At 46.5% G+C, this 24,979-nt stretch overlaps 1 protein-coding gene across 5 annotated transcripts in view; it reads right to left on the bottom strand.

The window, feature by feature from the left end:
- SPMIP2 (sperm microtubule inner protein 2) overlaps positions 1-24,979 on the bottom strand; it is a 152,180-nt gene that overhangs the window by 80,924 nt on the left and 46,277 nt on the right. For all 5 annotated transcript variants that reach the window (XR_011378555.1, XR_007913653.2, XR_011378554.1 and 2 more), the window contains exons 2-3: positions 19,695-19,927; positions 4,451-4,509 (exon numbers count right to left, since the gene is read on the bottom strand). Coding sequence is in view for 2 of the 5 variants with exons in the window: in XM_008273487.4 (XP_008271709.2) it covers positions 4,451-4,509; positions 19,695-19,927 (292 nt within the window). In the remaining 3 variants the exon portion in view is untranslated. The remainder of the gene's footprint in view (positions 1-4,450; positions 4,510-19,694; positions 19,928-24,979) is intronic.

Here is a 24,979-nt window from a genome sequence, read left to right as displayed (position 1 = left end):
TGATAGGGAGGGTACAGAGGAAGAATTGCTGTATTCCTAAAGCTGTACCTATGAAATATGTACTCATTAAATAAAAGCTTTCTTTTAAAAAAATGGACTCTTTATTATATCCACAGGCAAACATCCTTTAGGGCTGGTGGTATTGACTCAAATCACACTACTCTTCCTACATTGCTTTTTCTGAGGCCATTAATAACCTCCAAATGTTTGTCCACTGTGAATTTCCTTGACTTCTGTTCTCTTGTATTGAACCCTCCCCTTGGGACTGGCGTTATGACACAAGTGGGTGGAGCCACCTGCCACCCATATTGGAGCGCTAATTTGAGCCCCTGCTGCTCCACTTCTGATTCAGTGCATTGCCTGATAATGTGCTTGGGAAGCATAAAGGATGGCTCCATCCTTGTCGGAGGCCCAGATGGAGTTCCTGGATCCTGGCTTCAGCCTGGCCCAGCCAGTGCTGTTGCAGGTATTTGGGGGAGTGAATTGGTGGACAAAAGATCTCTCTCTCTCTCCCTCTCTGCCACTCTGCCTGTCAAATAAGTACATAAATCTTAAAAACAAAACAAAACAAAACAAAAAAAAAAAAACAAAACAAAACAAAAAAAAACCTCTTCTCTTGGAACAGGCATTTAACGTAGCCCCTAAGATGCCCATGTCCCACATCAGAGCGTCTGGATTTCACGTCCAGCTCAGCTTCCTGATAGCGCAGACGCCACGAGACAGCAGTTAGGACTTACGTAGTTGGTCCCTGCCACTCACGTGGGAGACTTAGATTCAGTGTCCAGCTCCGCCCCACCCAGCCCCAGCGGTTGTGAGCATCTGGGGAAGGAGCCCACAAATGGGGCTCTCTATCTCACTCTCTCTCTCCACCACTCTGCACTCTCCACCACTCAGGAGCCATCTCCTGGACCCACTCCTAAGGCTCCTTTTCTCCTTCAGTGTCTCCCATTTATCTTGCTCAGCCCTCATTTTCTCTTCCTACGATCATTCCTAGCACCTAGAACGCAGTCTCCACAACAATACAGAGGGGCTCACCAGGAATTTGGATCATGTTACTTTCGCTTTAAACATTCCACTGAATCCTCCTCTTTGTTCTTCAAGTCCAAACTCTCTAACTTGGCTCATCAGGTTCTACAATGATCTGACCAGCCTCATCTTACTACACACACACACACACACACACACACACACCATGCTCTCTATAGTCTAGCAGGGTCATAATTTGATGTTCCCTCTGCCAAAAATGATCAAATACGGAGGGTGGGTGTTGTGATGCACCTGGGTAAGCCACCACTAGGGACACTTGCATATGGGCACGCCTGGGATTGAGTTATCCCACCTCTGCTTTCAATCCAGCTCCCTGCTGCTGTGTCTGGGAATCAGCAGGTGATGATACAACTGCTTGGGTTCCTCCCATCAAGATGGGAGACCCGGTTCTCGGCTGTGGCCTCGCTCAGCCTTGGTGGTTGTGGCCATTTGGGGAGTGAACCAGTGCATGGGAGATCTGTTTCTTTCTGTCACTCTTGTTTTTCAAATAAATTGATAACATTGTTTAAAAGTTCATTGAGGGGCTGGCATTGTGGCATAGTAGGTGAAGCCACCACCTGCAATCCTGGCATCCCATAAGGCACTGGTTCAAGTCCCAGCTGCTCCACTTCTGATTCAGCTCCCGCTAATGCACCTGGGAAAGGCAGCAGAAGATGCCCCAAGTGCTTGGGCCCCTGCGCCCACATTGGAGACCCAGAAGAAGCTCCTGGCTCCTGGCTTCTGTACAGCTGTTGAGGCCATTTGGAGAGTGAACCAGTGGATGGAAGATTTCTCTCTCCCTCGGTCCTTCCCTTTCAAATAAATAAAATAAATCTTTCCATTAAAATTTCACTGAAAATGCAATGAAAAGATTTTGGTACAAACATTTTCCAAATTTATGCATATGAAGGATCTCCAAAAAGCTCATGAACTTGTTAAAAAGTTATACACCGATTTCAGAATGTCTTTGTACCAAAATTAACAACTCTTTTTTTTTGACAGGCAGAGTGGACAGTGAGAGAGAGAGAGAAAAAGGCCTTCCTTTGCCGTTGGTTCACCCTCCAATGGCCGCCGCAGCCGGCGCGCTGCGGCCGGCGCACCGCACTGATCCGATGGCAGGAGCCAGGAACCAGGTGCTTCTCCTGGTCTCCCATGGGGTGCAGGGCCCAAGCACCTGGGCCATCCTCCACTGCACTCCCTGGCCACAGCAGAGAGCTGGCCTGGGAGAGGGGCAACCGGGACAGAATCCGGTGCCCTGACCGGGACTAGAACCCGGTGTGCCGGCGCCACTAGGCGGAGGATTAGCCTAGTGAGCCGCGGCGCCGGCCAAAATTAACAACTCTTAATTCCATTTTTCCATGAACTTGTTGAAGTCACCTCATACTTGCCTTTTCCATATTGGCGTAATAATCACTTCTTCCCTTCTGCCCAGGTATTGTCCTAGGAAAACTTTCTCCTTACATCTTGTGAATATATTTCGTAATGAACTGTTTGGTCATGACCTTAATGATCTATGCCAGGTTATTAACTTTTATTCTACTTCTACGTTGTTAGTTTTGCTGCCCTAAGCATGAATTATATAACTTTAAAAAATATTTAAAAGCATGAAAAATAGTGTAGTATTTTTAAAATGCCATGTTTGTTTCAATGTCTCTCTCTTCCCCTAGAATATAGGTTCCAAGAAGGGGCATACATTTATTATTATTGTGGCAACAGATTCTAGCGGTGTTTAGAACAGAGGAGGTACTGAACTGCCACTGCCTGTGACGCCGGCACCCCGTATGGGCACAGATTTGAGTCCAGGCTACTCAGCTTCCAAGCCCGCTCCCTGCGAATGTGCCTGGAAAGCAGCAGATAGCGGGCCACGTGCTTGGATTCCGCCGCCCACGTGGGAGACCTGGATGAAGCTCCAGGCTTCCGGCTTTGACCTGGCCCAGCCCCAGTCATTACCGCCATTTGGGGCGTAAAGGAGCAGATAAAGATCTTATTCTCTGTCTCTCCTCCTCTAACTCTGCCTTTCAAATAAATAAATAAATCTTAAAAAAAAAAAATAAGACTATCTTGCTAGCACAAGAGTGGACCAGAAAGCCTTTTAAACTGCACAGGTGTTTAGAATCTCAAGAAGGAAGCAGCATTCTGTCTGACCCAAACCAGAGGCTCCAGATCAGTTAAGGGAGTATTTTTTTTAATTTTCTAGCTGTAATTTTCTAGTTATTGTCTTCACCATTAATTTTGTACTCAAAATATACAAATCAATTGTTACTTTTCTTTATTCTCCCACATGAATCCACAACTTCTAAGTACAAAGTCTGTTTCATAAACATTTTGCTTCCTCATGGCCTGGTACAATCTATAGTATATTCCCCAAAAATGAACATAGCCAATATCCTTTCATGCGAGGAAAATGTTCAGAGCTTCAGTGTTTCCTAGCTACTTTCTAACAGGCTTTTTATGTTCAAATAAATGCAACCGATTTTCACACTTGGATCAACAACGCTTGTTGAAGTTTCACTGATTTTCAATGGCCTGGAATATTTGTCTTTCCTTGGAAATATTTGATGGGGTATTTGCAGTAGCTGCCTGCAATGTCATCTAAATGAATGAAGTAAAATATTTTAAGAACGTGCTTTTCAGGCAGTAAAGAGGAAATATTTCTGCATGGCTTTCAACACGGAGTATGCTCAGGAAGTTACAGGAACTGCCAGTGAGGTCTTACTGCCCTGGAAGAGTACTTGGTAGGCTTTTGACATGGAGTCTAAAACCTTGTCTCTATTTGGATGCTAACAGCTCATTGCTAACAGCCATAGCATTCAACAGTTAAAATGAGGAAACCGACCACAGCAGAGACAGCATGCAATCCCGCAGTCTTAGAGGAGCGATGCCGGCCGAGCCCTCTCCTCCCAGGAACCCGAATCCTGTGTCACATCTGGGCGGCAGGCACAGGCGCTGCTCTTTCCTTGCTCGTCAGCGAGCCTTGAGCCAGACAGGTGCACTTTTGGTTAGGAGCGGCCATGAAACAGCACGCACTCAAGTCTACGTGACTTCAGTGGGGTTACACTCATTAAACCATATTACCCATTACGGTTTCTAGGCCAACAGCATGGAATGAGCTTTTCTACACGGAACAAAATTAATATTGTTATATCTGGAGAGAATTATTTATAAAGTTAAAGCTAAGCTCCTTATCCAGCTGCCATTCTTATTGGCTGCAAGCTAGCTTCTCTTTCTTTTGTTATATCCTAACAATGCCTGCATTACTCCTTCCCCTGCCTAAAACCTAGCAGACAGTCAAACTGCACTGGTCATTAGGAATAAAAATTAATGTTTACAAAAACAGCCTAGATGAAATAAAAAGTGATAATACACTTAGAATTTAGAAATTATCTACTGCCAATTTAAGGAAACAAAATAAGTACGTGCTTACCATGGGTTCTGATATCTGTGAGTTATTTTATCAAGAGCAGCTAGACTTGCTTCTTTATGCTGTAAAAGAAAGAAAATTAGTATACCATCATTCCAAGTAAATAGGCACCCACTTGTCTAAGAATCTATAGGGGGCTTCGAAAAGTTCATGGAAATGAAAATTATGCAAAAACAATACATGAGTTTCCGTTTTTTGCATCAAAATAAGTTTACATTTTGATTCCATTTTCCCATTAACTTTTTAAAGCATTTTTGCAAATTCCTATTCAAGCAGGAGGTCAAGTTGGAAAATTAAACAGGAGCTACTGAGTCCAGGTAAAAGGAAATTATGAAAGCGTATAAGGGAGTCTTCGAAAAGTTCAGGCAAAAGGATTCCTGTGAAAACACCATGCATAAGTTTCCAAAAACTTCCTATAAATTTACCACTTATCTCCATTTTCCCTGAATTTTTGAAGTCCCTTGTTTCAGAAAGTCATTTATTTCCTGAACCGAGAGAAAAACATCACAAGGAGTAAAGTAAACATGATTCTTTGTGCTCAACTTTCCCTCTCGAAGAGGAGTGTTGAGTAGCAACAAGGGTGGAGCTTATACCCTTCCCGCTCCTTTCCCTCTGACTGTCTAAACAAGCAGGCATTCTATGCCTGTTTATCCTCTAGATTCCAACAGTCCAGCTCTTTTCATTTTACTTTCTCCTTATAGAATTAGAAAGCACGGCACCAATACTGCAGGAAAGAGCTGCATTAGATAGCCTGTGATACAGTATAGATCTGAAAACTCCTTCAGAAAGTCTAGAGTGTTGGTAGCTTAACATGATAAAAGCGTCAAGGAATGGCTACGCTAATTACCAAGTTGACCATTACTCAATTGATACATGAATCAAAATATCACATTATACCTCTGAAGTATGCAAAAATATTCTGTCAAAAATTATTTAACAATGTGCATTAGCATCTAGTTCCTGCCTTAAGAAGAAGTCCCACAGGGATAGGCACTGTGGCACAGAGCCTAACACCTGACCACCATGCTGGCATCCCATATGGGGGCTGGTTCATATCCTGGATGCTTCAGTTCCAATGCGGCTCCCTGCTAATGGCCTGGGAAAAGCAGAAGATGGCCAAGTGTCTGGGCCCCTACCACCCATATGGGAAACCTGCAAGAAGTTCCTGGCTTTGGTCTGGCCCAGCTCTGCCTATTCTAACATGTGGGGGGTGAACTAGCAGATGGAAGCTCTCTCTCTCAAACTATTTCACATAAATAAATAAATCTTAAGTATAAAGAATTCCATTCACCCCCATGTGGACTCAGATGGTCTGTTACTACTGAACAAACAACCTCTTGTAGCAACCTCTCTTCTCTGGAACCATCCAATGATGGCACGTCTCGTGAATGAGCGCGAGAACTAGCAAGGGCACGTTTACATTGAAAAGAACTCTGGCCTACAATCATCTTCTCAATTTTCCACACTGGAGTTGAGAAAACAGGACATGGAATACAAAACAAAACAAAACAAAAAACACCTCCCTTCAGTTTTGGAATGCATATTTCCTCTCGTTGATATAGGATGCTATATTCATAACATCTCAAAAAGCAAAATCGTATTATGAAAATGTCCACATTTCACTACCTAGTTCCATTGCTACTACTATCAGCCCTCTTTCTGCTTCTTCTGCCTTGACCGAAAATTTATCAACAAGCGAAAGGACAAAGCAAACGGACTTTTAATGCAAGTTTACCCCCACTATTGCACAGAAAATTTGATCATGGTATAGCTTTGTTTCTAAATTGACCAGATCTATTGACTTAGAAATAATTTCATTATCAGCTCCTGGCTAAATTTTCTATTCTTGGATGCTCTTCTTTCTATTCTTGGATCTTATGTCATATACATTTTTTTATTTGAAAGGCAGAGAGACAGAGAGCGAGCCAGAAAGACCTTCCCTCTGCTTTTTCACTCTCCAAACGCCCACAACAGGCAGGGCTGGAGTCAGGCCAAAGCCAGGAGCTCCATCCGGGTCTCCCACACGGCAGCAGGAACCCAAGTAGCTGAGCCACCACCTCTGCTTTCCAGGGTGCACCTTTGCAGGAAGCTGGGATGGAAGCAGAGTAGCAGGAACTCAAATCAAGAACTCGATGTGGGACGAGTGTTCCCAGCGGCAAGTTACCTGCTGTGCCACGGCCTGCCCACTACTCTCATTGCTATAACCAAAAACTGCCTCTTTCTAACTTGGACTGTCTTAGAAACAAAATGGCACATTCCCTGATTTCTTATCTAACTAGTGTATAAAGTCATAAAATTTATCTAAAATAAGCTGGCCTATATCTGTATTAATGAAATGCATGATAACTAATTTGGACAGTCATGTGCTCACATGAATTGAAATTCACAATCAAACAGTTCATGGTTTCACAGTTTTATAAGAGAAAGACTGATTTAAAAACTAATTCAGTATCTTCCCAAAATAATAACTAACTAATATATTTTCTATCTTAAGGACATCAGTAAGAACCTTTTACATGTATTTGGAATGTTTTCAAGTAACAAAAATAATTACAACTCCAAACTGCATTTTCTGACAAAGCAATATTGAAATATCTTTAGGCATTAATAAAAGGGAACGTCCCACTAACCACATTCAGATACTGCGAGTTAGACGCACTTTCTGAAAGGAATCAAAGCTGTCAAATATGAGCTAAATTAATTGCAATCATTTGGGGCTCACTTAATTAAAAATCATTGCTTAAGACTGACTTTTAATATCAAACCACCTCTGGTCTAGTCTTGACATACTTGGGAATCTTTCCGCGATCAGTTCCTGAGGAATCCTCTTTGTTGCAATGCTCCAAGATGCTTTTCTTGGGTATGTTTCAATTTTGATTTTTCTTTCTAGAAAGAATCACTTTCAATCTCTGTAACTATAGGGTCTTTCTACCAGTAAATGAATACAATGGCAATGTATTTTGAGAATGTGCAGACACTGGCTTTTTTCTTTGCTGGCCTCCTCCTTGGTAACATAGAGCTCTTAGTACCAAACATGAGAGTGAAAAATTCCCTAAGGCTGCCTTTTCTTATGCTAATACGTTTTTCTTCACTTGCCTCAATTTGCAAAATATTACTGTTAACCCCTTAGCTGCCTTTCTTCCCACAGCCAGTGGGAAGCACTTCCATGATTGTAACTGGATCTCCAGATTGCATAATGCTGCCTCCTCTAGACGGATCTACTGAGGGGAGAAAGGGCTTTGCATGAGTCAAGTACTTGAAGTACTTATCTTCTATGCAGAACTTAAGAATCAAAACTGTGCTCTCTGGAAAATGGGAATGTTTAAGACATGGATTCTGTGATGTATTTTTCTTCTTTAAAACCAAAAAATGAACCATGCAGAGATGCATTCTTTCTTTATGCCTCACTGTAGACGGGCTTGAATACCAACATTTTTTGTTTGACTACAGTGTTTTTAATCTTTTGAATTAATTCATCAACTTTCAGCAAAGAGACTAAACATGGGGTTTTATGAATTTGTTCACAATGAACCCAGCATCTCTTTCAGTAGAATGCATAAATAATGAATAACCATTCTATCATGTTTCTAGAGTGATTATAACACTATTATTCAAAAAACCATGCAGTTAGGAAAATACAATACACAGAGATATTAATAATATTATGTTCTGGGGCTGGCACTGTGGTGTAGCGGGTAAAGCTGCCGCCTGCAGTGCCGGCATCCCATATGGGCACCGGTTCAAGTCCTGGCTGCTCCACTTCTTATCCAGCTCTCTGCTATGGCCTGGGAAAGCAGTGGAAGATGGCCCAAGTCCTTGGGCCCCTGCACCTGTATGGGAGACCCAGAGGAGGCTCCTGGCTCCTGGCTTTGGATTGGAGAAGCTCTGGCCGTTGCAGCCGTCGGGGGAGCGGACCAGCGGATGGAAGGCTGACTTTGAGGTAAGTGAGCAGAGGATGCTGTGAAACCATGCCTGGACTTCTGACCCACAGAACCATCAGCAAGTAACTGGTGCTGCTTCAGGCCGGTGAACCTGTGATGCAGCAATAGAAAAGCCCATACCCCCTCCCCTTCATAGATAGGAAAACTGAGGCACACTAGTCAGAATGGCCAACAAGGGCAGACAGCAAGTTCTCTGGTTGGCACTTTAGGTTGTGAACAACATTCCATTTGCACTAAGACCACAAATACAGACCCACCCTGAAAAGCAACATGAATGCTAGTTGCCTCATTAATTCTCAGGGAAAAGATAAATTTCTTCTGTTTTTCCCTTGTGGTCCTTCAGGGAAACACAATGTTCCTTACTAACCCTATCACTCAAGATACAATAAGGGGCTGGCACTGTGGCAAAGCAGGTGAACCGATTGTCTTTGTCGCTAGCATCCCCTAGGAGGGCCAGTTTGAGTCCTGGCTGCTCTGCTACTGATCCACTTCCTTGCTAATGCACCCAGGAAAGCAGCGGAGGATGGCTTGGGGCTCTGCACCCACCTGAGACACCCGGAAGCAGCTCCTGGCTCCTGGCTTCATCATGGCCCAGCCCTGGCTGCTGCGGCCTTTTGGGAAGTGGGCCAGTAGATGGAAGATACTTCTAACGCTGATTTTCAAATAAATAAGTAAATCTTTTTAAAAAAGATTTTCAAGAAAGACCAGAGCTTACTTTTTTGGGAGTTGTCAGTGATTTGTAAGAGTCATCAACTGTTCTGCCACCAGCCCTGCGCGCAGAACTGGGTGCTTAGTCCAGCCAGGGCCTGAAAGCGGACCAGACTCCAGTCTTCAAGCTGATGAGAAGTTACGCAAGAGCGTCTCACATCTCAGCGTGTGCTCCACGCAGTTTCTGACACAGAATCAACTGCCAGTTGTGCAGCTGTGCTCAACCTTGGGGCTACCTGAAGCGTTTGCCTCTGTTGCTACTTCCAAGGTTAAGAAGTGTGCTTCCAGGACACGTGCTGCGGCACAGTGGGTTACCTGCTGCCTACAATGCTGGCACCCCGTACGAATGCTGGCTCGGGTCCTGGCTGCTCCATTTCCTATCCAGATCCCTGCTAATGCACCCAGCAAGGAACGGCCAAGTGCTTGGACCCCTGCACATACAGGAGACCCAAATGGAGTTCACGGCTCCTGTCCCTGCCCTGGCCCAGCAATTGGGGAATGAACCAGAAAATGGATGCTCTCTCTCTACCTTCATCTGGCTTTCAAATAAATAAATATAAATCTTAAAAAAAAATAAGAGTGCTTCCCCCAAGTTACTTGTCCAAGTGGCTCCGCAAAGTTGACATGGTGAGCAGTACCAGTACATCTAAGCCCCAGGTTTTCTCTTTTAAAAGGAAATCGCTTTTGCATGGTTTTATTTCCTAAGCTGACAGTAGAATAATTGCCAATCTCATGCACACGTAAACATTCATGTCTGTCCACCTACAACTTGCTCTCTCAACAAAGACACTGCAAGAGAAAAGCAGCCATCTCATTCTCCACCTCTTCCCACTTACTGATACTTATCGAGCCCATGCTAAGTGCTAAGAGATGGTGGATGGAGAAGTGGTGATGATGCTGTCAGTACAAAGCCAAACACAACAGACCTCAGACCTCAGATTACTTAAAGCCATTTGGGGTGCAGCTGGGACTCTGAAAACCGGCTACAGTCACACTGAGAATCTCAACACAAAGAAGCTTTTCATTCATTCTTCCCGACTGAACATCACGGTAGAGCCCCACTGCACGTATTTCCTGTGCTATTTTCTTTGTGCCTAAACACAGGTGGGACACCTAACAGGTGCTTAATGAACTATTTCTAACTTCTTAGGCGTCCTTGACTGTCTGGATTTAGTCTTGGAAAACAATAGCTGTCTTCCTACTTCTACTCTCCTTTGCTCTGCATTCTATGTACTTTTTGGCCAACCAAGCTGAAGTCCCCTGGGAGTGCTATAAATAAATGATGAAGCAAACTATCATCATAAATGTGCAAGGGTTTAACAGTTTCCTGCAGTGATCTGGTATTTAATCAGGACACACACCACGTTTAGAAAAGATGTGTTGGTATTTTGTATACCTATGCGTGGGATATTATACCATACACAAGTTTCAGAATTCTTGCACGATACACTTCAAAGAAACTAACTGATCAGCAATTTTACTAGAACTAACTCTAAGCCACACAATCTTTTTATTTATTTATTTATTTATTTTTTTGACAGGCAGAGTGGACAGAAAGAGAGACAAAGAGAAAGGTATTCCTTTGCTGTTGGTTCACCCTCCAATGGCCGCTGCGGCTGGTGCGCTGCGGCCGGCGCACTATACTGATCGAAGGCAGGAGCCAGGTGCTTCTCCTGGTCTCCCATGGGGTGCAGGGCCCAAGCACCTGGGCCATCCTCCACTGCACTCCCTGGCCACAGCAGAGAGCTGGCCTGGAAGAGGGGCAACCGGGACAAAATCCGGTGCCCCAACCAGGATTAGAACCTGGGGTGCCAGCGCTGCAAGGTGGAGGATTAGCCTAGTGAGCCGCGGCACCAGCCAGCCACACAATCTTTTCTTAGCTTTTTATGTCTCTATTATCTTCGAATAATATTTGCTGAAAATGTACAGTATATGCTTAATTACTGACTTTTAAAAAGCTTAATTTTTAAAATAAAAGGTGATATTTGCATTCAGCTTCATACTCGAGATGCTATGTCTAGCCACAGAGCAGTTAATAACCACCATGGGGTATTTTTAGCTACCTTAATTAAGGGATAAAATCGCCCATCAGGCTGCACATCATACTGGGTCTTTTTTTCTTTCCTGTCTGCTCCCCCACTTTTCTGCTTCTTAACAAAAGAAGTGAACATCAGGATGTATGTATTTTCCAACTCATCATTTTCTAGAAAGTCACTCCAACAGGAGAGGCCAAGTCCTGTGTTGAGCCGGGAGGCTAAGTCACTGGGGGCTGGGACACCCAACAGAACGCAGCAGTCACTGGCCACGCGCAGAGACACTTCCCATCGCGAGGGTGTCCTTCTCCACGCAGCCATTTTGAACACAGCACAGAGAGAGTATGTCAGCGATGCCTGCCTCCCTCCTGTTCCCACGGTCAGAGTGCAGGCATCCACCACAGCTCCCTTTCCGGAAGTTCCAGTAGGAGACTTTGCAAGGAAAGCACCACGGTGCGTCTGAGCTTTGTGAAATGCGGACGGCAGAACACCTGCGGAGGAGGAGGTTCACGGTGTAATATATTTTCAAGAGAGAGGCGCTTCCTCCGCCTTCACAGATGGTCAGCACGGCCTCCCGGCTGAAGTCTTCCCGAGCTATCATAAAACGTACGGCTTTCCGCAGCACTGAAGATGAAAGGTGTGAACCTAATTACTTTTATATTAAACCACAAACCGTTAGGATGCGAATAACTGAAGACATAAAAAGTGAGAACTAAAACAGACGTCCATCTGGGAAGGAACAGCGGCACCCCAAAGACAGGTCCAAGTTTAGAAAAGCTATTTTCTACGTTGCTGTTATAACTCGGTTGAGAAAGGAAGCTTTATCTTTTCTAAGATCTTTTCTATGGGTAACATCTGGGGGTCGGGAATTTTAATGAGACTCAAGATTGGCCGCTGTTTTTACGATGGCTCTAAAGGAACCCAGAGATACATGAGAATCCGGGCGGACAAAAGCTCCCAGAAATTCTGCCATGGGAGCCTGTGGCTTGGTGGTCTGCAGAGCTGTGACTCCACACTGGGAGCTCGTTTTTCCCAGGTGAATTGGAAAAAGGAGAGAAGTAGTGTCCGAGTGAAGAGCCTGCAAGAGTGTGCGTGAGGTGACAGTGGGGAAAGCTAAGTGCGGCTTGGCAGGACACCACTGCCCCCCATCCCCTCTTAACACCAGGCATTGTGTGTGATAGGTTATGAGCGGTTGTGAAGAACTTACAGAATTTAAAAATAATTAAACCAAGCTATTTCTTATTCAAAGCCGGGGGTGGGGCTATAATTTTTCTTTTCACTGCTACTGTGTCTCTCCAAGTCCAGGGCAACCACACCTTTGGCGTCTGCTTTGCCTCCGTGCCCTCCTCACTGTGTCTCCCCGGTTCTTCCCACCGGCTCTTTCTCCTCCTCGCCTCTTGGTCTGCGCCCCCAGGGGTGGAGTAAAGAATCCCTCTGCCAGGAAAGCATGTCTCCAGTGGAGGTGGGGGGTGTGGATTTATTCTGACTACAAGGGGGAGGCCGGGGAGCCTCTGGTGCCCACCCCAGGAGGACGCAAGCGCAGGGGCGCGGTCTGCAAGATCCCAGGTCCCGAGGGGTGCGGCCACTCCCCTGCACCTGCTCCACGGAAAGCGGGAGGGGTAGTAGGGGGCCCGGCGAGGATGCAAAGCAGGAACCAACCAGGAGGCGCAGGGTGGAAAGGCCTGGGCCGGGCACTCTGGGACCACGCAGCCCTGCGGGCCCAGGACACAAGGGCAGGGCGCAAAGGCCCAGGGTGGACCGGTGGGCCCGGGACGCGAGGGCAGGGCGCGAAGGCCCGGGGTGGACTGGCCCCTGGCATTGAGGACTCGGAACCGCGGGCTGCACTTGACCAGTCAACGCTGCTTCCAACACTGGCAGGGGCTGACCATCAAGACGAAGCTACTTCAAACCCGCAGGGGCTTGGCCCGTCAAGGGGCAGATTCCTCACACAAGCGCCACGATGTATTATGAATGAAGTGGACTGCGCGCAAATGATGCAGAATGGGGAGTGCGTAGGAAAAAACAAAGAACCTGCCCCTCATCAGACCCGGCTGCCAGAAAAACACTCGTGCGCTGTCCACGGCGCTCAGATCTCGTGTTCCGGCCGCCTCGTCCGTCATTTCAGTCTACGCATCCCGTACTGTGGCCTGGGCTCCCGAGGCCGGGTGGGTGGCTTCAGGAAGGACCTCCCCCGCCATCACGTCGGTGTCCTGGGATTAATCACAGCACCCTCCTCCTGCAAACACTCCGTCACGTGCAGTTCGTTTTAGGTTCATCTCCTCTGCATTCATAGTGAGGGAAGCGTCTAGTAAGACAACCAGCTTTGGACACGCTTACCCCACAGCTGTCAGGAAATTTCCACACCTCAGCCGTGGGCTCAGGTGTCCTAGAACAGCCACAAGCCCCCACTTCATGAAGGGGGAATTGGCGGCAGTTCAAAGCAAAGCAGAGAAAAGTCCACGGCAGCGTTTCCGGCATGGAAAACCGAGACACAACGGCAAAAAATGTTCTACATGCAGGAGCTCTGCGAGTGAGACCCCAGTGGAAAGAGGGGGCCATCGAAGGAGGAGGTACCTTTCTCTGAAGGGAGGAGAGAACTTCCACTTTGATTATGGCCTTGTCTAAATAAGATCAGAGTCTGCGAACTCAAAAGGCTTCCATAGTCTTGACAGCACAGGGCAAGAGCCTTGGGTGATCACTGACGACATAAATAAGAATGTTAATTGTTAAGTCAACAACAGGAGTCACTGTGCACTTGCTCCCCATCTTGGACCTCTGTCCTTAATGAGTTGTACTATGAGAATTAACTGCCAAACTTGTTTTCAGACAGTACTTTATACTTCATGTGTGTTTGTGTGTGTGGGTGCAAATTGTTGAAATCTTTGCTTAGTATAGAGTTGGTCTTCTGTATATAAAGTTAATTAAAAATGAATCTTAATGAAGAATGGGATGGAAGAGGGAGTAGGGGGTGGGATGGGAGTGGAGTCAGAGGGCGGGTGTGGAGGGAAGAATCACTATATTCCTAAAGCTGTACCTATAAAATTTGTATTAATTAAATAAAAGCTTTCTAAATATATATATATAGAAACATGCAAAAAAAAAAACTTAAAAGGATGAGAAACAATCACACAATCAAGTTATGACCAGCCATGCCAAATACTTGTGCAAGAAGAATTAAGAAAAGTAGGACTGTTATTTTGTTTCCAGATGAGAATAACAACAAAATACAGGCATGACCTAGCCTGGTGTTTAGACAAATTTTGCATTTTTAGTATACACTATGTTTTTGCTATTCATTTTCAGCTGCTGGTGTCTTATATGACGACTTTCTCATATTACATGGTTATTAACTCTTTATCACTTAAAAATATTAGATAATAGTCATTAATATATCTTTAAAAGACAAAGTAAAGCAGAAATTTATGCTATGGCTCTCCTTACTAGCTTATAGATTTTTAAAAATTGTATAATATCAGTATGATGGCTGTTAATACTATGATTGATTTAATATTGTCTCTGGGCTCACATCCATGAAGGATTAGTCATCAAGTTCATTATCACATTGTTTCTGTGGTCAAACCAAGTGACTTAAGTCATCTGTCACAAGGTCAGGACACAACAGCAGAAAATAGGCATCAGGAAGTCAGCTGACCTTGTGGAGGTTTGCGTTACAGAAAGACAAGCGGAGGGCCGACAAGCCCAGCTGAACAGCAGTGAAAATGCTTTAAGATTAGCACGAGGTCACAGAAACAGATCTGCTTCAACCATCTCCATTTATTCTTGCAGAGTAAAAATATTCGTATCCAGTTTGGCAGAGGCCAGATCCATCTGAAAACAAAAGTCCCTCTTAACTGAGCTTATGACAAAAGTAATGGTCTTTCCCGGCTGATACGTATGTGTGTTATTCTGGTACTGTAACCCACACGGAAGTGAATAGGAAATAGCCGAACATAAAATGATCTAGGGAAGAAACCCGATCTTGTGATTTTTACTGTCCTTTGTGATGTGAGATTTCTCAGGTGTCATTCAGCTTGGATGTTACTATCTTCTTGCCAACAGCCAGATGACCCATAGCACCCCTTCTAGTGCCCCAAATAGGCAAGACCACTCCTAGGGACGCGGCGCTGCCCCAGGCATCTTACTGAGTCTGTTGGATGTTTCAGCTTCCTTAAATGCTACCCTTACATAAACCTGGAGCAGTAAATCAGGGCGAGCAGCTGTTGAGCTATAAAAATCCAGCAGATGCAGGTTTGTGCTTAACATCCAAGTTCTGGGCGATTGCAGAGATAGAGATGGAGTCTCTGCAGTTGGACTGAAACAAGAAATGACCATTGTAGTTTGGACATTGCAGGACAAGGAAGGGCAAGGGATATGCGAGGAGTTACACAAAGACAAGGAACTGGGCAAAGAACAGGAAGTGGACTGAGAGACTTTCATAAGTAGCACCACCCAGGAATTCACCCGCTCCTCTGTAAGGAGAGGGTTAGTGCCACCACTCTGTTATGCTATTGTTAATTAGCAGACTGTGTGTGTGTGTGTGTGTGTGTGTGCATGTGGGCGGTGTAATGTGTGCATCAGCTCAAATGTCAGTTCCTGCGCCAAGACTGATTGATTCCCAATAGCTGCCCAAAGCACTGGCTCGATAAGTTTGAGTCTAGACTCGAAAAATAACATGGCGGCTGCCTTGGCTGTAGACAGGTATATGTGCCTGGAACTCAGAGGGCAAAAGACTAGCTGCCCCAGGGACGACACCTGAATCTGACAGGTAGGTCACTCGTTATACAGCTTTAGATCCATGGAATTATTTTGTAAGGAGATTTACTGGAAAGGCAGAGCAACAGTGAAAGAGAGAAGGCACAGTAGAGGTGCCTTCCCAGCACAGTTTTATTCCTCAAATGGCCCCAACAGCTAGGGCTGAGCTTGCTGAAGCCAGGAGCCTGGCATTCCATCCTGGCCTCCCACATGGGTGGCGGGAGAAGTGTGCTTGATCATCACCCACATGGGTGGCGGGGGAAGTGTGCTTGATCATCACCCACATGGGTGGCGGGGGAAGTGTGCTTGGATCATCACCCACATGGGTGGCGGGGGAAGTGTGCTTGATCATCACCCACTACCTTCCCGGACACATTAGCAGGAAGCTGGAGCAGGCCTCAAAGCACTCTCTGAGACACCAGCATTCCAGGCAACTTAACTCACTGTACCACAACACCAGCCTACAAAGAAATCCTTTAAGATATTGTTTAAGATTGCTATTATCAAACTGGTGCTGTGGCATAGTAGGTTAAGCCTCTGCCCGTGGCACCAGCAACCCATATGTGTGCCGTGCCTAGTCCCAGCTGCTCCACTTTTTTTTTCTTTTTTCTTTTTTTTTTACAGGCAGAGTGGACAATGAGAGAGAGACAGAGAGAAAGGTCTTCCTTTGCCGTTGGTTCACCCTCCAATGGCGGCCACGGCCGGCGCGCTGCGGCCGGCGCACAGCGCTGATCCAAAGGCAGGAGCCAGGTGCTTCTCCTGGTCTCCCATGGGGTGCAGGGCCCAAGCACTTGGGCCATCCTCCACTGCACTCCCGGGCCACAGCAGAGAGCTGGCCTGGAAGAGGGCAACCAGGACAGAATCCGGCGCCCCAACTGGGACTAGAACCCGGTGTGCCGGCGCTGCAAGGCAGAGGATTAGCCTATTGAGCCGCGGCGCAGGCTGCTGCTCCACTTCTAATCTAGCTCTCTGCTAATGCTCCTGGGAAGGCAGTGGAAGACGGCCTGAGTGCTTGGGCCCCTGCATCCACATAGGGGACCTAGAAGAAGCTCTGGCTCCTAGCTTCTGATTGGCCCAGCTCCGGCTGTTGGGGCCATTTGGAGAGGGAACCAGCAGATGGAAGACCTCTCTCTCTCCCTCTCTCTCTATGTAACTCTTCCTCTCAAATACTGTCATTATCTGAGACAGAAAGATGAAAACAATTACTGTTCAAATTCCAGGGCCAAGAAAGTGCACAGAAAAGCACCCTATCTTAGAGCATGGGCACAAGACCAGGTTCTGAGGGTGCCACACGTGGGGGTGATAAGGAACCACCACATGCACCCTCCAGAGATCCAGAGACACAGTTACCAAGCAAAGAAGTCATTAAAAGCAGTCAGTGAAATAGTAACACACACACACACACACACACACATACACACACAGATCCCCTCCTGGAAGGCTGACTCGCGCTACCATTGCCTCCGATTCACAGCCTGCGTTAGAGACCAAGCAACGCTTGATGAATCTTCCTTTGAGCAGCAAAACAGGTTCTTAAGTTAGAGACGAGGACCTGAGTTTGCAAGTGTGGGGAGCAACTCGGACTATACTGTTACTGGAATTAAGACTTATTCTATGCATCTGCTCTCCCACAATATGGCGCTGGGAGAGGAGGAAACAGCTTCTACCCAGCTGCCTCTTACCAACTTGATAAGCTGCAAGAGCTGCTCCTGATTGGAGGAGAGCGGTGCGCTCGGCGTGTAGGTAGCAGAGCACGGATTGGTGGAGAGGACTATAAAGGAGGAGAGAGACAACATGCACCAGGAACATCTAAGGGGAACACCTGTGCAGCCCCCGAGAGAGCCGGCCGGCGGTGTGCCGCTCCCCCGCGGAAGTGGGGAAAAGCGGCAGGGGGAACCGCCCTTCCACGGAGGTGGAAGGGACGGTAGCCAACCCGGGAAGAACCAGCAGCAAACCTGGGGAGGGCCGAGCAGACGAAAGAACAACGCAGGGTCCTGTGTCGTTCCTCCACGAAGACAGGGAGCGACATAATGGTGCCGTGACTCGGATATGAAGCCTAGGCAGGGCTTAGTGTCGTTCCTCCATGAAGAGGGGGAGCGACAGCAAGCGCTCAGATGAAAAACCACACTGAGGGCTGCGTACAAAAGCAGAGCGTCACCGGGGAGGAACAAGACACCCACAGTAATGCACTTTCCCTAGCCAACCCGGCTGCCTTGTTTTGGCCTCTACTCTTCTCACTGGTGGCTGGTTTGAGATTTAATCAAGTTTCAGATCTGCATCTTTCCTGCCCAAATGAGGTGGAACACAACTTAAGAACCCAAACAGCCATTCTGTTTAACCGACATGGAGTAAAATGAAACCACAAGGTCAGTATGGGCAGCTGAAATGTGGCTGTCAACCATGTGGTGGGCAGCATGCTTAGTATGTCCACTCTCACAACATAATTCTTACAACATTAAACACACGAGGGCTTGGAATGTGCAGGTGCTATTCCCAGATCTCTACAAGGATTGGCCTGTGTAATGTTTGATGCTCAGTAAGGTAACAACTAAGATTCCCTAATGAAGAGACTGACGCCCAGAGGCTGAGGAACCCAGCCAAGGCGACTCACAGCTTTAGGCAGCAGAACCAGGAGAGGAATCCAAGTGATCCTGGGAAGCCGGCCTCTCAAGACTGTTCCACGAACAGAAGGGAATGGAGATGCTGAGAGCTGAACTCATTGGTCAAGTCCAAGTACTGGCTCTAAATCAGGGTCTAACTTTAAAACAGCTCCTGGAGCCATCGCTGTGGCATAGCAGGTAAAGCTGCCAACTGCAGTGCCAACATCCCATATGGACACCGGTTTGAGTCCCGGCTGCCCCACTTCCAGCTCTCTGCTGTGGCCTGGGAAAGCAGAAGAGGGCCCAAGTCTTGGGTCCCTGCACTCTCATGGGAGATCTGGAAGAAGCTCCTGGTTCTTGGCTTCGGATCGGCACAGCTCCGGATGTTGCAGCCATCTGGGGAGTGAACCAGGGGATCAAAGACTTCTCCCTCTCTCTCTCTGCCTCTCTTTAACTCTGTCTTTCAAATAAATAAATCTTTAAAAAAAAAAAAAACAAAAAAAAAAAAAAAAAAAACAACTCAGCTCCCAACCACTGTCTCACACTGCTCATGGTTGGGCCAGGAAAAGGAGTCTCCTTTGTGGACCTGTCCCATATAAGAGATTACTACTATACTGCCTGAAGAAGCTAGGTCAATGCATAATTGACACATTCAATTATCCGACAGCCCTGTCTGAAGTCTCCAACTTCTCTTCTAAAAATCACCTGTGCTCTCTCCGATCTCAGAAGGGACTATTGGGCCTGGGCCTGTGTCCGTACCATGAACAAGAAACAAGATCAGGTGGCTAAGAACCCACTGGTAGGTACCCTGACTTGCCTACTTCCCAAGCATTATCAGTGCTACTGTTACCAATCTGAGACTGGTGGATTACGCCCAGCTGCTTTCTTGGTACCACCCACTCATCAAACAGCCCTGGGAAGGGGAAGTGTGTGTCAGTTACTCTGAAGAAAGTGAATCTGAACACATTCCAACATCAAAGCCAAATGCTTTTGGCCCATCCATGCCTTCATTGTCTTCACACCTCCCCTCTTGAACTACAGGGGAGCTGCGGTATCAAGTACACACAGTCACGCACTTCTCTTTCTGCAAAGCTCAAATCCCATCACTCCCCAGGGAGAGAGAGACCAACCCCTTACATTTCTTACGAAAGCAAACTCGGAATTCAAGACAGACGAGAATACACGATGAAGAGCATGAATGTACAGGCAATACCTTGATATGAAAGCCACTCTCGAGTCTTGATCTGTTGATGAAGTTATACTCCTGCACTCCCCAACCAATTCCACCGACATATTCGTGTTTATATTTTGCTGGAAAGCTTTGGTTTGGGGCAGGCCTCCATAAATACTTGAGATCTCCAGTTTTTTCTAGCACTGGACGCTTTTCTCCTATATAGGAAGTGTGTTGATGAATTTTAGGTAAATGATCCTTTATATAATCTGGTCCTTAAAAAGAAAAAGATAAGCTGCTTTAGATTCCCCATATTTTAAGAAGCCTTTGTTATTTTAACAGTGGAAATAACAACTGCCAATGATTATATGGCATTTGCTATGTTCTAATTGGCACTGTTGGACTTTAGATGCATTATCCAATTAGTCCTTATTGATAACTAAGTGAGATAATTTTCTCGAGTTTCCATGTGGGGAAAATGAAACAGAAAGAGTGGTTTCTTGTCCACAGTCCCAGCTGACAAGCTCTTCACACCCGGGAAGCTTACCTTGAAGGTAGAGCTCTGTTTATAATCAACTTAACAGCATTTTTTAAGATTTATATATTTGTGTATTTGAAAGGCAGAGTGATACAGAAAGAGGAGGAGAGAAAGAGGTCTTCCATCTGCTGGTTCACTCCCCAAATGGCTTCAATAGCTTGGTCTCAGCCAGGCCAAAGCCAGCAGCCCAGAAGTCCATCCAGGTCTCTCACATGAGTGGCAGGGACATACGACTTGGGCCATCATCTGCTGCTTTCCCAGATGCATTACTAGGAAGCTAAGGAACAGAGGAGTTGGGGCTCAAAGTGATGCCCCAGAATGTGCTGTTTACTCCTCAACACCGACCCCAGCTGCGTTTTTTATGCTAAAATTCACCACATACTTCCCAGATGTATGGGAAGCAACTGGAAAATGAAGAAAATTATTAGAGGAGGACAACTTATAGTAGATAATGACCAAAGTCAAGGGTACTTAATAAGTCCTGGCATTCTAAATGTAAAACAATAACAGAAAATAATCAGTGAACTGTAGAAGCAGGCGAGACAAGCCACAGTAAGGCAAGGTTTGAGAAAAGAGGACTTAAATAAATCTGGTATTGCAAGTTGATGATGCAAAAGTGCAAATGGAAGCTAAGATGTTGTGGGGAAAAGTACTAAAAACAAGGTGATCCAATGGGCCAGGGAGAATTCCAAAGCCCCAGAATCCACATGGGTGTAGGATTATGTGGGGAAAATGAGGCCACGTTTTCAACCCAAAAGTTGGCTGAAGACTTCAAACACAGAAGCTGTGTTGTGGCCACACCATCACTGGCGCCTCCTGGTCCCCTAGCTCCTTTCATTTTGCCCTCCGACCAGGGAGTATTTGCGAACAGTTTAATATTTGGAAACAGTACAGTCTGTGCAAAAGCTTTGATCACCACCCTGCCATGTGGCCCAGATACTGGGTGGGATTCTCAACGTGTAACAAGTCTCTGTTTAGAAAAGCAATCACAGCCTTCCAAGAAGGTGGAAGTGGGGAGACAGCTCCAGAAGCATGATGCTGGCAGGTGCTTCCACAGCTCCCTGATGGCTCTCACTCTCCCAGACGCCCTGAGTCGTCACTGAGGCAGGTGCTTCCACAGCTCCCTGAGGGCTCTCACTCTCCCAGACGCCCTGAGTCGTCACTGAGTAGCTGATTCCCTGATGGAGCATTGCAGCTTCAGCTCTTCACTGCCGTCTAACTGCTTTGGTATAGAACTGTGAGAGCAGAGAAAACCATGTTCTCTCCCCATGACAGGTGTTGAGGTCTCATCTACAGGGCATTTCTGCCATCTCTTCTAAGTAGGGTGAAATACACAAGAACCGCGTCAGCCTCGCTGGGATTTCAGTGTCTGTCTAGACCAGTGTTTCCCCAACTATTCTTGAAAAGCTGCTGCACAGATGCACCAGGAAGGTACACGGGTGAAGAGTGCTCTGTCGGCAGACACACTTGAGCACAGTGCTTGCTGCGTTTGCCTTTCACAGATTCACTGCACATGAAAGAATATGAAGAATGCCGAGAGCTCCTACAGTAAAGAGACCTACTTACAATTACATAAGCCAGTGTTTCTCAAACTGACTTCAACGTGTCTGCTTTTCCCCGCTGAGAGAAGACATGGAAGGATTTGAGAAATACTGACCCTTATCACTACTCTAGTGTCGTCAGCACATACTCCTATAACTGTGACAGCAGATACGTATCTGCAGTTGCTTGCTTAGTCACGGAACTTGGAAAAAGAGCTACCACTTGCCACCTGCCCTAGCCCTTGTGCATGGTTATCAGAAAGCACCTGGCCTGCGCAACTTATGATGAAAAGAAATGCTGGAGGCTGGAAGTCCAAGATCCAGACGCCGACAGGTCTGTTCGTCCTGGAAAAGCTCCCCACTTCCAAAACGGTGCCTCTGGAGGGGAGGAGCAGCCGTGTGGCCAAATGGAGGCAGGACAAATGCAGGTGAGCTGAATGTGGTGTGAAGCCGCTTTTACAAGGGCCTTAATCCCGCTCACGTGTGAAGAAGCCCTCAGGCCCACCTTCCTCTGAAAGTTCTCCCTTCTTAATACTGTCTCACTGGTCGGTGAGTTGTGCACCTTAACTGGAAGGGGAACATTCAAAGCTTACCAGCAGCTGAGTCAAAAACACATGGTTGTGTTAGCGTGTGGTGGGAAGTCCACTTGCTTTTCAAGCCAAGTAGTGTGTGTGTCCCATCAGGGTGCTGCAAGGTTTTAGTCAAGACACTGGGCTTTGCTACACCACTCCTCCTCATCTAGTCTTTAGAAATATCAGGATGTGATAAGTGGCATAGAAACTGGCCCACCGGTCCCTGGGAGGACCCTGCTCTGGCCACATGGCTGACTTAGACACACAGGTGTCATAGTCTGAGGTGTACCCCCCACACAGACCTCTAGCCAGCCAAGGGTGGTGCTCATATCCCTCCACATCCATGACACCCAGAATCGCGGCCTCTGGTAAGACAGTTCTGCAGGTGTTTGGCTCAGATGACCCGCTTTTCCTCTGCCAAGCCTCTTCCTCCAGAACCTAGACCGTGCTGGATAGAGCTCTTTGCTTCTTATTAGTGCCCAACCTTGTCTGCTTATTTTTCCTGTAACAATTGTCACCTCTGGTCCACTACTTTCGTTGTATTCTTCAAGGTGTCTCTAGTTTTTCTTTAATCCTGTGTCAAGTTTTCTTGGATCTTTCCTCCTCCTCTACATTCAAGCTCTCATTTGCAAACATCTCTTAGGTTAATAAAACGCTCACTTGCCCATCTGCTTTGGGGCTCTCCTTCACGTCAGAGGACCAGCCCTTGGGGGATGACTTAGCTGTAATTATTAACTAGAGCAGCCATTGCTAAGCGTCAATCGGTCCTAAATTTCCCTCTGCTGTGCCAGCTGCCTTTGGATGGGGAAGGAGATGAACTTCCATTCACCCTGCACCAGGTTTCACAGGTCCACATTTCTGCGTCTCCCTAGCCTGGAAGCAGTGTGATTCAAAGCCAATAGGCTGGTCCTACCTCCTCTTTCCACTCTGAGTGGTTGAAATTATTTGCTCCCTTGTGTCTTGAGGATGCTATTTTGAAGCCCCACCCCTACACAGTGAAATCCTGGCTTTGTCTTGTGTGGTTTCATGACCCAGGAAAAGTTATCCAACCTCTCATCTCAGTCTTTGCGCCTCTGATGTTTTGTGTCTGTGTGGTAGCCTTGTTAAAGGGAAAGGAGAGAATACATTTTCTTTAGCAAAATTCTTAGTTGAAAACCTGGCACATAGCGTGAGAGCACTTTTGAAAGCTGTGGGAAATGGAATTAAAAGATAAGGTTGTTTGCTGTAAAGCATTTTTTAAATTCATGCCTATGAGAGGGTCTTCAGAAAGTTCATAGAAAATGTGGGTTATTAAAAAAACTATGCACGGATTTCAATATTTCTAAAGATTTGTTTGAGAGACAGAGCAACAGAGGAAGAGGGAAAGACAGAGAGGGAGGGACAGAGATCTTCCGTCTGCTGGTTCACTACCCGAATGGCTGCAACAGCCAGATTTGGGCTAGGCCAAGGTCAGGAGCCAGAAACTCCATCCTGGATCCTCATGTGGGTGCCGGGGGCCCAGATACTTACGCCATCGCCTGCAGCCTTCCCAGGTGCATTTGTAAGAAGCTGGATTGGAAGCGGAGCATCTGGGGTTCGAGCGGATACTCTGATAGGGAATGCCAGTTTAGCAAGGAGCAGCTTAACCCACTTTGCCACAACACCAGCCCTAGATTTCAAATATTTTTGACATAAAAGTAAACATGTTTTATTTAAAATTTATTGATTTACTTATGAGAGAGAGGAAGAAGAGCTCCCACCTACTGGGTCACTCCCCAAATGTCTGCAGTGGCTGGACTTGGGCATGACCAAAGCCGTGATCTGGGAACTCAATCCAGGTCTCTCACCTGGGAGGCAGAAACCCAACTGCTTGACCCATCACCACGGCCTTCCAGGGTCTGCATTGGCAGGAAGCAGGAGCCAGAGCAGGGAACGGAACCCAAGCACTCCAGTCTGGGACACGCGAGTCTTAACCAACGTCTTACCGCTATTTAGCTGGTGCACTTATTAACAAATATCTATGAACAGCTACCTTACTTCAGGCACTGTTCTGACTGCTGGGAATATAGCAGTGAATAAAGCCAAGTACCTGTGTTCACGGAGCTTATGCTTTAGTTGAGAGGCAGGCAGTAGAAGTGAATAATACTGAGGCCAGCGTCGTGACACCACGGGTTAACCCCCACCTACAACACAACCATCTTGTTCCACTTCTGATCCAGACTGAGGAGGCAGACAGAAAAAGGCCCAAGTTCTTGGACCTGTGCCGTCTATGTGGAAAACCAGGATGCAATTCTTGGGTTCAGCCTGGCCCAGCACTGACCACTGGGGCCATTTGGGATGTGAACCAATGCATGGTAAATTCTCTCCCTCCCGCCCTCTCCCTCTCTGTCACTCTGCCTTTCAATTAAATCTTTAAAATATGAATAAATAATATTTCATTGTCTAGTCTCAGCTCCAGTTTTGTTTTTCTTTCTTTCTTTTTTTTTTTTTTTTTTTTTTTGACAGACAGAGTGGACAGTGAGAGAGAGACAGAGAGAAAGGTCTTCCTTTGCCGTTGGTTCACCCTCCAATGGCCACCGCGGCCGGCGCACTGCGCTGATCTGATGGCAGGAGCCAGGTGCTTCTCCTGGTCTCCCATGGGGTGCAGGGCCCAAGCACTTGGGCCATCCTCCACTGCACTCCCGGGCCACAGCAGAG

Source organism: Oryctolagus cuniculus, chromosome 8, assembly GCF_964237555.1.
Source record: "Oryctolagus cuniculus chromosome 8, mOryCun1.1, whole genome shotgun sequence".
Classification (NCBI taxonomy): domain Eukaryota; kingdom Metazoa; phylum Chordata; class Mammalia; order Lagomorpha; family Leporidae; genus Oryctolagus; species Oryctolagus cuniculus.
The sequence above is the reverse complement of the archived record's forward strand: the minus strand, read 5'-3'. Positions and strand labels throughout refer to the sequence as shown.